The 15,233-nt window shown below is 38.9% G+C and overlaps 1 protein-coding gene across 3 annotated transcripts in view; it reads right to left on the reverse strand.

Annotated features, from left to right (window-relative positions):
* ITGA6 (integrin subunit alpha 6) overlaps positions 1-6,561 on the reverse strand; it is a 102,898-nt gene extending 96,337 nt beyond the window's left edge. For all 3 annotated transcript variants that reach the window (XM_051991054.1, XM_051991056.1, XM_051991055.1), the window contains exon 1: positions 4,329-6,561. In XM_051991054.1, coding sequence (XP_051847014.1) covers positions 4,329-4,513 — 185 coding nt within the window. In that variant the 5' untranslated portion in view covers positions 4,514-6,561. The remainder of the gene's footprint in view (positions 1-4,328) is intronic.
* Positions 6,562-15,233: the final 8,672 nt, after the last annotated feature.

A 15,233-nucleotide genomic window follows, 5' to 3' on the forward strand; every position in this document is an offset into this window, starting at 1 on the left:
ACAGAATTCACTGATCCTGCAGCATTAATCTAAAACCTCCCAACAAAGCATTCACTGTAATACTCAGAACAAGAAAGTTTATACCTCTACTTACATATTATCTAGGAATTGGCAAAAAAAAATAATAAATAAAAACCTAAAACATGGAACTTAATCTGGAAAAGCTCATGTTTTATGATTACATCTAAAAGATCCCCAACAATTAGACCCCATAGAGAGCACCTGGCCCCATCAGGATTTTGTTTTCAACACTAGTGATATTAGTAACGGAGATAGAACATTTTTCAATATAATTCTATTTAAGGCTCTAACTAAAAATCAGATCTTTTTCTTTTTACATGCCCACTTGTTCGACATTTGGAATTTATGATAATTCAATCACTACCTATTTTTGAAATTCAAGCAATACATTTTCATTCTGGTTCACAATTTACTGGATGGCCTCTCAGAGTTATCACCTCATGATGGGATAGAGCTTATAAAATTAGGCTTGCTCTATCACAGGTGCATTTCCTTTGGCTGCTTCCCCTTCACTTCCCTTTAGTCCTCTATTTTTTTTTTTTTTTTTTTGTTATGTTGACTTAAGAATAGCTTCGTTTCATCATTTGCAAAATAAAGATGCTCCCCCAAAATTACTACTAGATATAGCAATGCAAGCAGCTCGCTAAATCCAAGCAGCTTGGCCTTGCTGAGACCAAAAGATGGTTCTGCATCCCTTAGTGAGCAAACTCTTCTTCCTACACACAATTCTATTAGAAGTAATTGATAATTTTGTAGAACTATTGTAAAATGGTATGAGTTTTTTATATTAGATAAAAATAAAATGAATTTCCCAGGCCTTAAAATCCTAATATATCCACAGCTCTGAAGGTAAAAAAGTGAGTAGTTTTCATAAGCAGATCCTATTATTTCCTTTTTAGACATTCTAGGAATCAGACACTTCCTCACTTTCTCGAACTTTCAGGTCAGCTTCTAAGAAGTGCATTCCTTTGACTTAGCTGCTTCTCACTTGATTATAAGACAAGTACTTCATATTTTTACCCCTAACCAGAATCCAAACAAATCAAAGAGTTTCAGATCCTTTTTTTACTTCCCTAGAATCATTTCACTTGTTGATCATCCCATACTTTAGAATAGTTTCATCTCTCTTGGTCCTGACCACTTCTTAGCATCCTTCCTATCATTCTCTGCCTGCTCCACAAATATGATTAATCCCTAAATCTCTATCTTAGATCCTCTTTTTTCTTTACAATCTTCTTTATCAACTTTATTTATCCAAATGGATTCAATTATCAAGTCTAAGCACATGATTCCTAGATTTCTAGGCCCAATCTATCATTTTCGTTCCACTCTTAAAGGTGACTGCCTGTTAAACTTGTTCATTTTATAAGTACCACTAACTCCTCACTCATTATGTACCCAAATCTGTCCCTTCTTTGACTTTATCGTGTCTGTTAATGTTATTACCATCCTTCCAGTCCAAAATCTCAGAATCACTTTTTTTGTTTTTTCTCTTTTATCCCTCTCCCTTCACCTAACTGGTTGCCAAATTGTTGCTCCTACTTTCAAAATATTTTTAAATGGTATCCAATTAACACTCCCACTATTCAAGTTCAGGCTCTCATTCTTTATCACAAGCAATTCCCCATTTCATCATGCTCTCTGGAGTCTCAACATTTCCCCAAGGTACTCTCCATGCTTGGAACTCACTTTTTTTTTCTCATCTATTACCTTTTTTTCAAGGCCTAGGTCAGACACCATAGCCATCATAAAAACCTTCCTTGATCTTGCTCCCCCAGTGGAGAAAAGTGATTTCTCTCTCCTCCAATTTCCCTAGAGTACTTTGTCCAATCTCTACTTTGCTCTTATCATTCTTATCATTTTGCATACCATTTAAGTGTCCACGTTGAAGACTAAATTCCTACAGAGCTGTAACTGATTTTAGTTTTGTCTCAATTTCCACAATATTTCCAGAACTGCCTTGTCTTTGGCAATCATTTATTAAATATAGACTGAATAGAATTCTCTAATAGTTCGGGGCAGTTAATGAAAATGAAAGATATCCGAGACTGTAATTAACTGACTTAATTACCAAATTTAAAAAAGGAAATTTAGGGAATCCTTATTCCAATGTTTTCTACAATTTGTCTTGATTGGGAATTTTTAGGTGTCAGCAAATTTGCCTTGAAATTTTGTTAGGGAAAAAGTCACCCACACATCATTTGTTTACAGACAGGCAGATTGGAGATTAGCTGGGACCATTAAGGCTCCAAATTTACATACAGACAAACACTTTTACATAATCATGCCCTTTGGAGATTCAGAGCTCTACAAGGTGAACCAGCTAGGTCAAATTGTATTTTTTTTTTTTTTTTCAGATTTGAAACTTAACAGGAAGTTCTACAGGAGTTGAGCAGTGGTGTCCGAATCCCTCAGTCCTCCACTCAGTTAAAATGCTTTGGCTCCACTAACAGGTGTAACAGAAAAATGGCATTCTGAGCAGCCTCTTTAAAGAGTCAGCCCCAAACGAGTATTTGCAAACTACAATCTTCTCATCTTAAGTCATTAAGTTCTTCCTTCTTCTCTAACAAGGTTACGATTCCATGGACCTCTCCTAGGGAGAAGGTTCCGTCCTGGAAACATCATTATGCTTTTTTCGGTCTGTTGGTGCAGGAATGGCTTCTACTCAACTAAAAGCCTTGGGGGCCGGGAAACACCCTTTTGTGGTTTCTTTCCTTTTTCTTCCCCCACCCTCCAAGCCCAGATCAAGAATGTAACAAGCCGAGCACAACCAAGCCCTCCCCCCCAAAAAGTTTTTAAGTTCTCTCCAGCAGTGTTTAAAAAAAAAAAAAAAAAAAACCCGCCTCGCACTGATTTCCAATAAACTGGATCCTATGGGAAGCAACATTTTGTTAAGTTTTCTTAAAAAGAACGAAAGAGAAGACAGACTGGGCCAAGTAAGCCACCACTCTCCCCTAGGCTTGGCTGGAGATAGTGATGGGGGAGGGGGCATATCCCTTTTCCACGCTTTATTTCCAAGAGACTGAGCCCGGATCGGACTTTTGCTTTAACCTCTGGAGGGGGCGGGGAGACCAGTAAAACGGAGCGGGGGGGGGGGGGGGGGGGGGGGGGGGGGGGCTTGAGGCTTTGCCGGGGGCCACAGCGGTAGCGCGCTGGGAGGTAGAGAGGAAAAGAACATAGCCCACTTAGTTTCTTAGCTTGTTTTGTCAGATGATCTATTCCCGCTAACAGGTGGTTGGTTAACTCCGCCTTTAAAAAAAATGTTTTTTAAAGACTTCATTCTGCCCCCTCAGGGAAAGTACCATCTACTCCTCACAAGACTCGCACAGACCTAACCCACAGGAAACACAAAAACGGACTGCAAACTCGTGTCTTCCACAAGTGATTTCATCAGCTCAGAGGGAGACCCAGAGCTCTAGGTTACAATTCTCTTCCCGTGTGCACGCATGCACACCCATGCGCGCGCGCATACACATACACACAAGCACACACACGTGGACTTCTAAGAAGAATCTGCAGCCCTCAGATAGAACTTTCTCCTTGCGCGCGCATACAACACACATACAAAGGTGAACCTCTGAGAGAAGACTCGGATCTCTCCGATACAACTTTCCCCCTGCACACACACGCATATGCTTTCATGCACGCACACACACGAAAGTGAAGCTTTGGGAGGGAGACCCGCATCTCTCTAACACAACTTTCTCTCCATGGAACACGCAAAGATGAATCTCTAAAAAGACGCTTGCAAAAAATCTCAGGAGGGAAGTAAGCTCTCCAGACTGGCAATGGGGACAGAACAGAGGTAGGAGATGCAAGTTGGAAATCAGAGAAGTGCTGCTGCTGCCGCCGCCTTCGCCGCCTGGGCACTTGCCCTATACGGGAGAGGACCACGTAAGGAGTCCTCCGTACTTCTCTAGATTCCGCCGCCGCCGCCCCCAGAGGATGGGGGTTCGTGCGGAGAAGTCTGAATCCGGGGCTCGGAGTCCCGAGACAAGGGGCAGCGCATTTAGCACTGGCTAGTGCCTCTCCCCCACGGCTCCCATCTGGGGACCCACCTAGGAGGGACCTGCTCAGCCGCGGGGCAGAGCTGCTACGGGTGGGGCGAAGAGGACAGGCTGCCGCGCAGTGGTGTGGACGTGCCCCGGATCTCCTCAAAAGAGCCGCCTCCAGGGCACTTGCAGGCAGAGGCGGAGGGAGGGGAGAGGAGAAGGGAGGAGGGTAGGACAGGGTTGGGCAGGGCTGGAATGGTGGTGAAGGGCGAGGGGGATTGGGGGAGGGAAGGACACCACGGGCTGAGAACTTACAGCCTCTTGTCCTGCGGATGTAGCTGCCAGTGCATGGCCAGGGAGAATCCAAAGAGACTCTCGGGCTCCCCGATCTTGCGGATCACGTTTTCTTCCCGGGTATCCAAGTTAAAGGCGGCGCAGAAACGGAGCAGCAGACACGCCGACAGGTAGAAAAGGAGCTCCGGCTGCCCAGAAGCCGCCATCGGCAATTACGGTGGGGCAGGGAAGGGAAAGGAGAAAGGGACCTGCCGCTGCCGCCGCCGCCGCCGCCGCTTCTGCTATTGCCGCTGCTGCTGCTGCTGCCGCCACTAGCACCTTCTCCTTCTCTAGTTTAGCTTCCCTGCCCCACCCCCCGGGACTAGCAGTACTCCCTGTCCAGATTCTCTCCCTCGCAGCCCGCTCTCGAACAGCTGAAAGAGCCCGTTGTTCTCTGGAGACCAGCAGGCGTTTTATCAAGTGACGAAGGAAGCCGGCCCCGCCTCTCCCCCCACCCCTCCTGTACTCTCACTCCTCCCTGGGCCAGGCCGGCCGGCTCTCCCCGCCCAACCTGTACCTTCTCCGGCCAGAGCCGCGTTAGTCTGCTCTTTAGGACGTCTCACCGGGCCCCCCTCCCTCAGCCCAGACAAGAAGGCCAGTCCTGGAAAAGGTTTTTGCTCCGCAAGTCGCTCATTCTCCAACTCATTCATTTCGACACGTGGCTCGCCATCCCTGGTTTAACCTGTTTCCGTAAGCTCCAGGTGTGGAAGAAGGGCGAATTCTGCATTGCACTGGTGGCCCGAGTTGAATCCTTTGGACCAGGAAGAGGCCTGCAAAGTTATCTAGTCCACCTTAACAGTTGCTAGACTACCCTGCCCGTTATCCAGGATGTCACTTTCCCTGACTTCCTCTTAAAAGCAACATCTAAAACTTGGCGATGGCGGTTAATTTGAATTGAAATCCCATAGTTTGGAATAATATATATTGCAAAGTATGTGGCAGACACTTAATTGGTCATTCCTAACAATTATAATGAACTGTCTACTGACCCCTGCTTACAGTCTACCTTATGTTGTCCTATTCCATAGACACTATCTTATCTAATCTCAATTTCAAAGGCTACATGCAGATGGCTTGAAGAGAAATGTTTTTGAGGGAAGTCATTGTACTTTCAGTCAATTAAAATGTATTTCACACTCTGAGACCCCCAAAACAGAAAAGAGCTCATCTTTAAAACTGATACCAACAACTGTGCCTTAAAAGGACCCAAATCTCACAGGCATCTCTCATTTAACATGATTTTTTTTTTTTTTTTTTACTACAGATAACCTATGAGAGAGATAAGAGGAAGGGAAGATACTATAGAAAAGTGGTAATGAGGGTCTGGAAAGGGAAAGGAGAAAAAGGATTGGAGATTGTGTAAACAATTTAATAGCATTAAAAAAACAAAAAAACACTTTGGATGCAGAGGCCAAGAGCGAAGGAAAGGCCAAAGATATCTGATGTTTTAAAGAATTTTAAGATGCCCCAAAAGAAATAGTAATATGCCCCCTGGAGTATGATATACTTGCATTTGAAATAGGGCACAGAGGACATTGCTCCATATATGAAGATGATAAGAAAAGATGTTCCTTTTCTTTCAGGGCTAAGGGACATGGAAGGATGGTAGTTACTGCCAGATCTGGGACAAAGTGGACCATAGCAGGGCCAGGACCATAATAATATATGTATCCACACAGTTGTTTACAGGATTACACAGAATGACTTCCAATTTACTGAGCCTCTGTAAACCCAAGAAATATTAGTCAGTCTTCTTAATTTTTCATATATTTGATTGAGGAGTATTACAAAAAAAATCTAAGGCAATCCAGTAAGCATTTTGCTACCTAAAAATATTATGACAAGAGTTTTAAACCAGAGTTTATATCTATATTTCAGGGAACCCATGAACTTGAATGAGGAAAAAAAACACATCTTTATTTTCACTAACCCCTAACAGAAAATTATGAATGTAACCAGTAAAGACAGTGAAATTAGCAATACTTGTGAATTTGTCACCAAAAGAAATTGGATATTTTCATTTTGTATTACAGTTGCAGATATTTAGAAATATTATACTCATCACCACTTTGGAATTACTTATATCATAATTATATTTGCAATTTAGTTTATATGGTATCTCTATCAGACCATCATAGGCTTATTGTAGACCTGTAGTTAGATATGTAACTATTTCACGAATATTTAAAATATTTTGATGATTGTATTTCATTTTATACTCTTATAATAGATCATATTAATATATTATATATTATAATAATAAAATTTTATATATTAAATAAAGTTATATGTTATAGTAAAATTTTTTAAATAAAAATTTTGCAATCCTATTTTCTTTTATGCTGGAAATCAACAAGTATTTATTGTGTCTGCTGTATTCCAGGTACTGTGTCCTAAGTACTGAGAATACAAAAAAAGGCAAAATAGAATTCTTATTCTTAAAGAGCTCATAATCTAATGAAGGAGATGACATTCAAACATGTATGTATAAACAAGATGTATATAGGATATAGTGGAGATAGCACTAATATTATGGACAATTAAGCAAGGATTCTTTTAAAAGCATTATAAATATTCTGAAAAGAGCTCTGTAATTTTTATCATACTGCCAAAGGGGTCCACGACACAATAAAAGGTTATCTTGTAGTAATAAAAAAGGAAAATGAAAAACATTACCTATCTTCAAGGAGCTTATATTTTTCTGGGAGGAGTAAAATGTAAACATAAATATAGGATCATACATTTAAAGCTGAAAGGATGACTCCCAACTTTCATTTTATAAATTTGGAAACAAGCTGAGAATTTACATGACTTCCCTGGGGATCACACACCAGACCACTTTTCAAGCATGCTAATTTTTTCAGTCTCTTAGCAAGAAGAAGGGCTTCAGGAGAATGGGACAAGCAGTAGAAATGAAAGGTTGAGCCTGGGGAGTTTGAAAGGGAGAGGTCTCAATTTAACTCCAGGATTAAGTAGGGTCACACTGAAGAATTCTTCCATGGAGGAAGAGGTATTTGCAGCTAACCGGGATACTCAAGATGGATATATACACATGGTTAGGGTTTGGAGACCTTTCTGATTCTAACCAATCATAGGGATGTGTGAGGGACAGAGGGTTTAGAGTAGATATTCACCACATTGGTGAACTGACTGGCCCAAAGTGATGATCATTAGTTTGGAGATGATTCCAAAGATTCAGTTATTATTTTTATAATTCAAGCATTCACCTTGACTTCAGGCTGGACCTCAGCCTAATCTGCTCCTTCTGATGCTCTCTAAGGGAATCTTTTTCAAGCTGAATTTATTAGCTCCTATGTCTAGCATCCCAGGGTTACAGCTTCATTGCCAACAGCTGTATAGAAAAAAACGGCAGATACTTTAACAGATCCACTGCTCCTGAAATATTTGGTGGTTGCGCCATTCTCTGCAAACCTGACTTCAGCACCTGGAGGGTGGAAATGTTGGTGGCCAAGTCCCACTCTCCCACTCTCCATTGCAACATCCACCTTCTTTATATTGGCTTCTGTGAAATACACCTTCATGGAGAAACAAAGGTGAGGTTGGGCATAGTTAGTATTTGTGTGGCTCAGTCAAAGGTGAATGTTAATGTATTAATCTGAGGAAGATGAGAGAAATTACAGCCTTGATGTTTCAGAAAGGATTCCCATAAAAAGCAGCCCATGAATTGAACCTTGAAGGAAGCCAGGGATTATAAGAATAGGTTTAGGAGAAATACCTTCCCAGTATGAAGTACAAACTGTACTATATTCCATACTCCACTATCATGTGAATGTGACTTCTGTCCCAAAGTCCATCAGTATGAAACTTTCTCTCTATTAGTATAGATGAAAGCTCTGTGAAGTGAGAGATCACTAGTGTTCTCGTCCCATTTAAGAACTCTTCAGATCCAGTTCCTTTTGAGACTGGTCAAGCTTCAGATCTTTGTCGAGTGTTGAGCTGGCTTCAAGCTTAAAAAAAAAAAAAATAAGAGGCTAATTTCACTTCAGATTATTGAAAGAAAAGGCTCCAGGAAAGCATGAGAGAAATTGGAAATCTCCATAATATCTTTATTTCTATCTTGCTAGAGATGGAGGTAGTTTCCCTTTGAGTAAGAATGAACACCTTTGATGGAACTGAGTTATCTTTCTCCCAAAGGGAGAGCTCTTTTCCTCTTGTACATATTCTCATAAATGTACCTTTTTCAATTTCTGTTTTGTTATGATTTCAATAAATCTGATTTCTTTGTTATTTGCTAAATGTGTTGATTGTGAAACTGGTATTTGGTGGGAAAAAGGTCAAGCCTTGGATGTTGACTTTGGAGCCTCCCTTCCCCCAGGAATGACAAGGCAATCAGAAGTTAGATGGAACTCTGTCATATCCCCAAGACTAACAATATTTAAGAGGACAGATGGATATGTTTCTAGCCTGGGACCCACTTTCTGTAAGAAGAGCTAAGTAGACTGGGCCCCAACTTTCTGCTTCCCCCTGGAAGGAATTAAAGTCTCCTTTGGAGAAGGGAAAGGAAGGGAAAAGAGCCTAAAGTTATTTATTCTGCCATACAAGGGCATCTTCTTCACTACACATAAGCACTCTTCATATAGGGCTTCCTTTGTCTACACAAAGGCAGGTAGAGTATGGAGTGCAGCTATAGAGGACCACAAATGATATGATTTAGCTACAACAAATAGTGAATTAAGGTAAATATTTCGAAGTAAGTCAGGAAAGGCAGATTGGGAGTCATCTTATGAAGTGTTTTAAATATGAAGCCAAAGAGATTGTATTTTTTTTTCTTAGAGACATTAGAAAGTTATTCAAGGTTTCTGAGCAGGGGAGTGACTTGATCAGACTTGTACGTTAGAAAGGTTATTTTGATAGCTAGGTGGAGAATGGATTGAAGTGGTGAGATATTGGAAGCTGGAAGTCCAATTAAGATAGTGTTGAAATAGTCCATTTGGTAACAACCTGAGTTAGTAGATTGTGAACTCCTTAAGGGCAGAAAGTATTTTTTATCTCTTTTTGTCATCTTACTGTTAGTTCTGTCTGACACACAGTAGGTACTTAGTAAAAGTTTATTGATTGATTGATAACTAAAGTGGTAGACATAGGAGAGAAAGGTGGTAGGTGGAAGATATTAGAGGTAGAATGGACAAGCTATAAGAAATGAGTGAGAAGGAACAGGTGACTAGAAGAATGATGATAACCTCAACAGAAATTGAAAATCTTTGAGGAAGAATGAGTTTATAAGTAAAAGTAATCTGTTTTGGACATGTTTAACTTGAGATGATCATTGGACATATAGTTGGAGATGTTGAGAAGACAATTAGTGATGAGGAAGAAACTGGTCCTCCACAGAGAAAGTAAGACTGTGTAACAGATTTGGGAGTCATCTCCTTGAGATGATAATTGAATCTATTTGAGCTAATGAGATCACTAAGAGAGAGGACTTAGAGCAAAAAAAAACAAAACAAAAAAAAAACAAAAAACCAGAAAACATCCCAGGAAAGAATCATCTCTCAATTTGAGCTAATTTTTTTTTGCTAGACCAATTATCTTATTAAACTCCATTTTCTATTTTTTTCTTAACTTTTTATAAAGTTGCATATGTAAACACAGACTATTTCCAAGAAGTTGGGTTTGGGGTTCCAGCTACTTTATTAACAGAACACTTAATATCTGACAAAATGCTTCTATCAAGATGTATATACCTATAAAAACAAAATTCCCAAGAGTATTTTTCTAATATGCTTACTTAAATCCACTGCATCTCCAAATGATTAGATTTAACAAGATTTTAGCATTGCAGAGCTCAATTAATTTTATATGGGATAAAGAAAAGTGGGGAGAGGAAAGGGAAAAACTGATAATAGCTAGACTTTTCCCTATTAAGTTCTCATTATATTATGAAGTTCTCCTCCTAACTTTCCCCAACCCGGATGCCAAGAATGGATGAGAATGAGTCAAGATCTGGGACTCATTTTTTAATAAGAATCTTTTTGAAGATTTCCTGCTTTTCCTGACAGATTAACAATAACAATCAAAGCTTGTGATTCGACAGTGACTTCCTCAGGGATGACAGAGCTTGGCAACAAGCAGAAAAGCAAGAGGTAAAGATTTTCCAAAAGCAGAGTTTGGAGATCTTAGGGTTTTGCTGAACATGACGTCAGTCTCAAGGGATAAAGGATAGAAGGAGCAAAAGAGCATTGGAGATTACAATGGGCCTGGAGGAGGATACTTGATAAGAAGCTGTCTGCTTTGGAAGGGAGAAAGCTGTGGCCTAGAGATACAAGATAAAGAAAGGATGGTTGGGGGGCATGAAGGGAGAATAAGTGGAAATGGATAAATCAGAAGTGATCCACTAAATTCTAACAAATGATAAAAAAAACTTTATTAAAACTTCATTATGTTTAAAAGATTGGGGGGAGGGGAGAAAAATCTAAGAAACAGCAAACTCTTAAGAGATTGTGTCATTCCAGAAGAAATTAGAAAAAGGAAAACTAAGAACTAAGAGGTGAAACTGCCTTTTTTTTTTTTTTTAAATAGTTGGGGAGTGGGAATGCAGTAGGAAGTGGTGAAGGGGGAAATGGGGTGGAGGTGGGGTGGGGAGATCTTACCCATAATTTCACAAGTCTGAAAACATGGATTTCAGGTATAGAAATTCTCCCCTATAGTTGACACCCCATCCATAACTCATGGTTTCATTGCCTGGAACAATGAGAGGTGACATAAATCACACAGCAAGCATGTGTCAAGGGCAGCATCTTAGATCTAGTGTTATAAGGACATCTCACATAACACCTTCATTGTACAGATAAAGATACTAAAGCCTAAGAAGACTGATTTTTTTTCACTGTCACACAGATAGTATGGAATTTGACCCCATGGTGTCTGCCTCAAAAGTCAGTATGCTTTGCTATTTTGGGATCTTTAGGGGTTTGGTTGTTTTGTTTTGTTTTGTTTTTTAATATTATGCTACTGTAATCATTTGATTGTTGAATGCTTCCTGAATTTGTCCAAGTCTTCTAGAGCCCAAGGCTAATTCCCTAACCATTATGTTTCACTGCCTTTCAGCAGTTTAGATGCACCATAAATGACAAATTCTCTTCTTTTTGCAAGGTAAGGGGAAGAAGGTTGTCCCAATAATCTAAAGTGAACTTTACTTATTACACTTGAGATGAAAATGATAAAGTTGTCCCAATAATCCAAAGTGAACTTTACTTATTATACTTGAGGTGAAAATGACTTTTAAAAAAGTAAATTTCATTTGAATATTTCATATTCATTTACATTGGCCACATCAAAATATTTTTGTTTGTTTTTTTTGGGGGGGAAACAATTTTATATTTTATTTTAAAATGAGATTCTTTTTTTTAATCACTGTTTATTTGTTTTCTGAGAAAAGAAGCCAATCTTTTTTTTTTTCTTACCAGCCAGGAAAAATCGTTCAAAAATCTTTGGAAGCAATGAATACAATAAACAATTTCTCTTTATGGTTAGAATAAAATTCTAATTTCATATAACATAATTCTCCATCCCTTCTATCAATGGAATATGAACTGTGTATTACTCATTCCATATGAAATGCAAACTCCAAGGTCTACAAATAAAGTTAAATATTTTTCTTAATTTCTTCAAGAGGAAAACAAAAATATCTTTCTACAAAAAACATAATAGTTTCAGTTTTAAAAAAAAGGCAATCTACAGATCTACACTGGTAGAGTAACTGGATTGGATCTTTTTGATACTTTTCTATTTATTAAGAACCACAGCTTCACAAAAAAGATGTTTCTTATTCAATTAGTCCCAAACATTACCTCCTCCTCTTCCCCTCTCTCCTCTCCCCCCAGTAATCTATTGAAGGTATCAATAACTCATGGCATAGGGCAGTTAGGTGGCTCAGTGACAGAGCACTGAATCAAAAGAACCTGAGTTCAAATGTGGCCTCAGATATTTACTAATTATGTGACCCTGGACAGATCTCATTTAATCCCAATTGCTTTCCCCTTCAAAACAAACAAAAACTTCAATAACTCATGGACATGTTGAATTCATAGTCATCCCTTAATACTTAAATACTACTTCTACTAGGAAATCATTTGTAATTTACTGGTCAGTAACAATCTTTTCCTATCAACCTCTTAAAACATTTTCTTTACATTTCTCTCATTATCATGCATTAAAATAAACTATTTATCTATGTGCTACATCCTCCTACTAGATCCAGTCTAGAAGGGCATTAATTTTAGATTATCTAAACCTTGATTTTTTTATTCCCAGTGTCTATTCTTAAAATGGGTATAGCTTGTGATGTGGGCCCATGATGTCATTGGTGAATAAAACTTCCATTGTAGAAATTCTTCATTAATGCAGAGCAACAACTAACTGCATTTTAAAGTCTTATTTTGCTTTTTTGTTTGTCTAATATATGAAAATACAAAGCCCTATTATATATTTAATCAGTTTGCTTTTTCCCCAAAATATAATAAAATTTAAGTTGTGGGGGCATCTGAGTGGCAAAGTATATAGAGCACTGGGCTTAGAATCAGGAAGACTCATCTTCCTGAGTTAAAATCTGGCCTCAGACACTTAGTAGTTGGTTGACCCTGGGCAAGTCACTTAATCCTGTTTGCCTCAGTTTCCTTATCTGCAAAATGAGCTAATAAGGGAAATGGCAAACCATTGCAGTATCTTTGCCAAGAAAACCCCAAATGGGATCATGAAGAATTGGACACAACTGAAAGACAAGTCGAGAACAATTATGGGCATGATAGAGAAGCAGCATTTTATATACACTATGTCAGTTGATCTTCACAACATTACCTATGAGATAGGTGCTTTTTTTTATCTCTATTTTTCCAGATGAAAGAAAATTAGGTTCAGAGAAATTAGATGACTTGCCCAGTGTCACACACTAGCAAATAGTAAATTAGTGTATCCTTTGAGAAGTGTGGGGATCCTTATCTTACTTCCCACTCAAATTTAAGAAACTTCCAAATCAGGAATACCTACCCAGACTCAAGAGTTATTCCTTCCATCCCTCTGGATGGAAAGTTGGGGTCCCAGAATAATACTATATCTTTGCCTCAAGTTTCTAGGTGTATCCTTAAGAGTTTGGGAGTATCTTTTTTTAATTAAAGTTTTTTTTTAAAATTTTCAAAACATATGCAATGGATATTCAACATTGACCTTTAAAAAAACTTGTGTTCCAAATTTTCCCCTCCTTTCCTCCCCCCCTTCCCTAGATAGTAAGTAATCCAAAATATGTTAAACAGGTTAAAATATATGTTAAATCCAATATATATGTATACATATATATATATATATATATACATACAATAATCTTGCTGCACAAGAAAAATCAGATCAAAAAGAAAAAAACGAGAAAGAAACCAAAATGCAAGCAAACAATAGCAAAGAGTGATCCAAACTCATTTACCACATGGGTGTAAATGGCTCTTTTCATCACAAGACCATTGGAACTGGCCTGAATCATCTCATTGTTGGAAAGAGTCACGTTCATCAGAACTGATCATTGTGTAATTTTGTTGCCATGTACAACGATCTCCTGTTTCTGCAGGAGGGCCTTTCTAATGCTACTGGCCTCCTAATACTATGCTCTACAATCTCCACAATTGCCAAATATCTCATTGATATCATCTAGCTACTGCCAGTTATATCTCCTCAGTATTATCAATACCTTTGATTATCACTCCACCTTTATTTAATCAATTGTCTTTTACAAAAGGATGTTTACCCAGAATATATACAAGAACAGAAGTTCAAAACACCCCACCCAAAACAGGAAAATTCTCCCTTATACTATAGTGGTGCCTGGGTTTATCCTAAAGAGAATACTACAAAGCATTTGTCCCACTAAGTGCACTTCTGAATATGATGCATAAACTATAAACCCCCATCTAGATGTCAGTCCTCTGCTGGGGTGGTCAAGCAGGCTGCTCAGGCCTTCATTTTCCCCCTGGCTTGATCAGGCATAAACTCTGAAATGGACTTCAGGTCCTAGTATTCTCTTGACCTTCAGAATGCACAAGATCGTATCCTAATCTGTTCTGTCTTTACCCAAGGCAGAAAGGAATAAATGCAACAGGAACAGAAGTAGCAACAACGCCATGCATGGATGGCTTCATGTCAGCCAGGGTGAGGAGACTAATTCACTGGCACTCTCCCCAGCCGCAAGTTTACAGCCATCCTCGTCTCCTTTACTCAAAGGCAGTCAGGGAGGAAACAAAGCAAGGTTGAGTCATTGGGGCCTTTTGTATGCATGCTCAATTCTGGCTCAGGAACTGATAGTTAAGCTCCCCACTAGGTGAGCAGACTAGAAATAGTCACAGAATACCTGCGCATGCTCCAAAATTCCAGTAAGGGAACAAATGCTCATCAGGGCTTGGCTTTTGATAGCCAGTCTGCCCAATTACATTACCAAGACAGGATTCAAATACAGATCTTCCCGACTCCAAATGCAGTTTTATACAACAGACTCTCAAACAGGTTTGGTTATTTTTAATGTTTGCTTAAGCTAATAACATAATCAGTTTATATTCCTCAGTACACATTGCCTGGGTGACTAGAGGAAGTGGTTAGCTGGCAACACACCATATGAAGGAAACTAAACTCGAATTTAAAAATTGCTGAAAATAATTTATAAAATTATTTCGTGTAGATAATTAAAACTTGACTGTGTTGAAAAACTGTGTTAATTAATTATAAATATATTTGAGAATAACACAATAACTTTTGATGTAGAAAAGATTGTATAAAAATATTTATAGCAGCTCTTTTTATAGAAGCTAAAAATTGAAAATTGAGGGGATAACCATCGATTGAGAAAGGCTAGACAGGTTATTGTATGTCATTGTGATGGAAGACTATTGT

This window comes from Antechinus flavipes, chromosome 3 (assembly GCF_016432865.1).
Source record: "Antechinus flavipes isolate AdamAnt ecotype Samford, QLD, Australia chromosome 3, AdamAnt_v2, whole genome shotgun sequence".
Classification (NCBI taxonomy): Eukaryota; Metazoa; Chordata; class Mammalia; order Dasyuromorphia; family Dasyuridae; genus Antechinus; species Antechinus flavipes.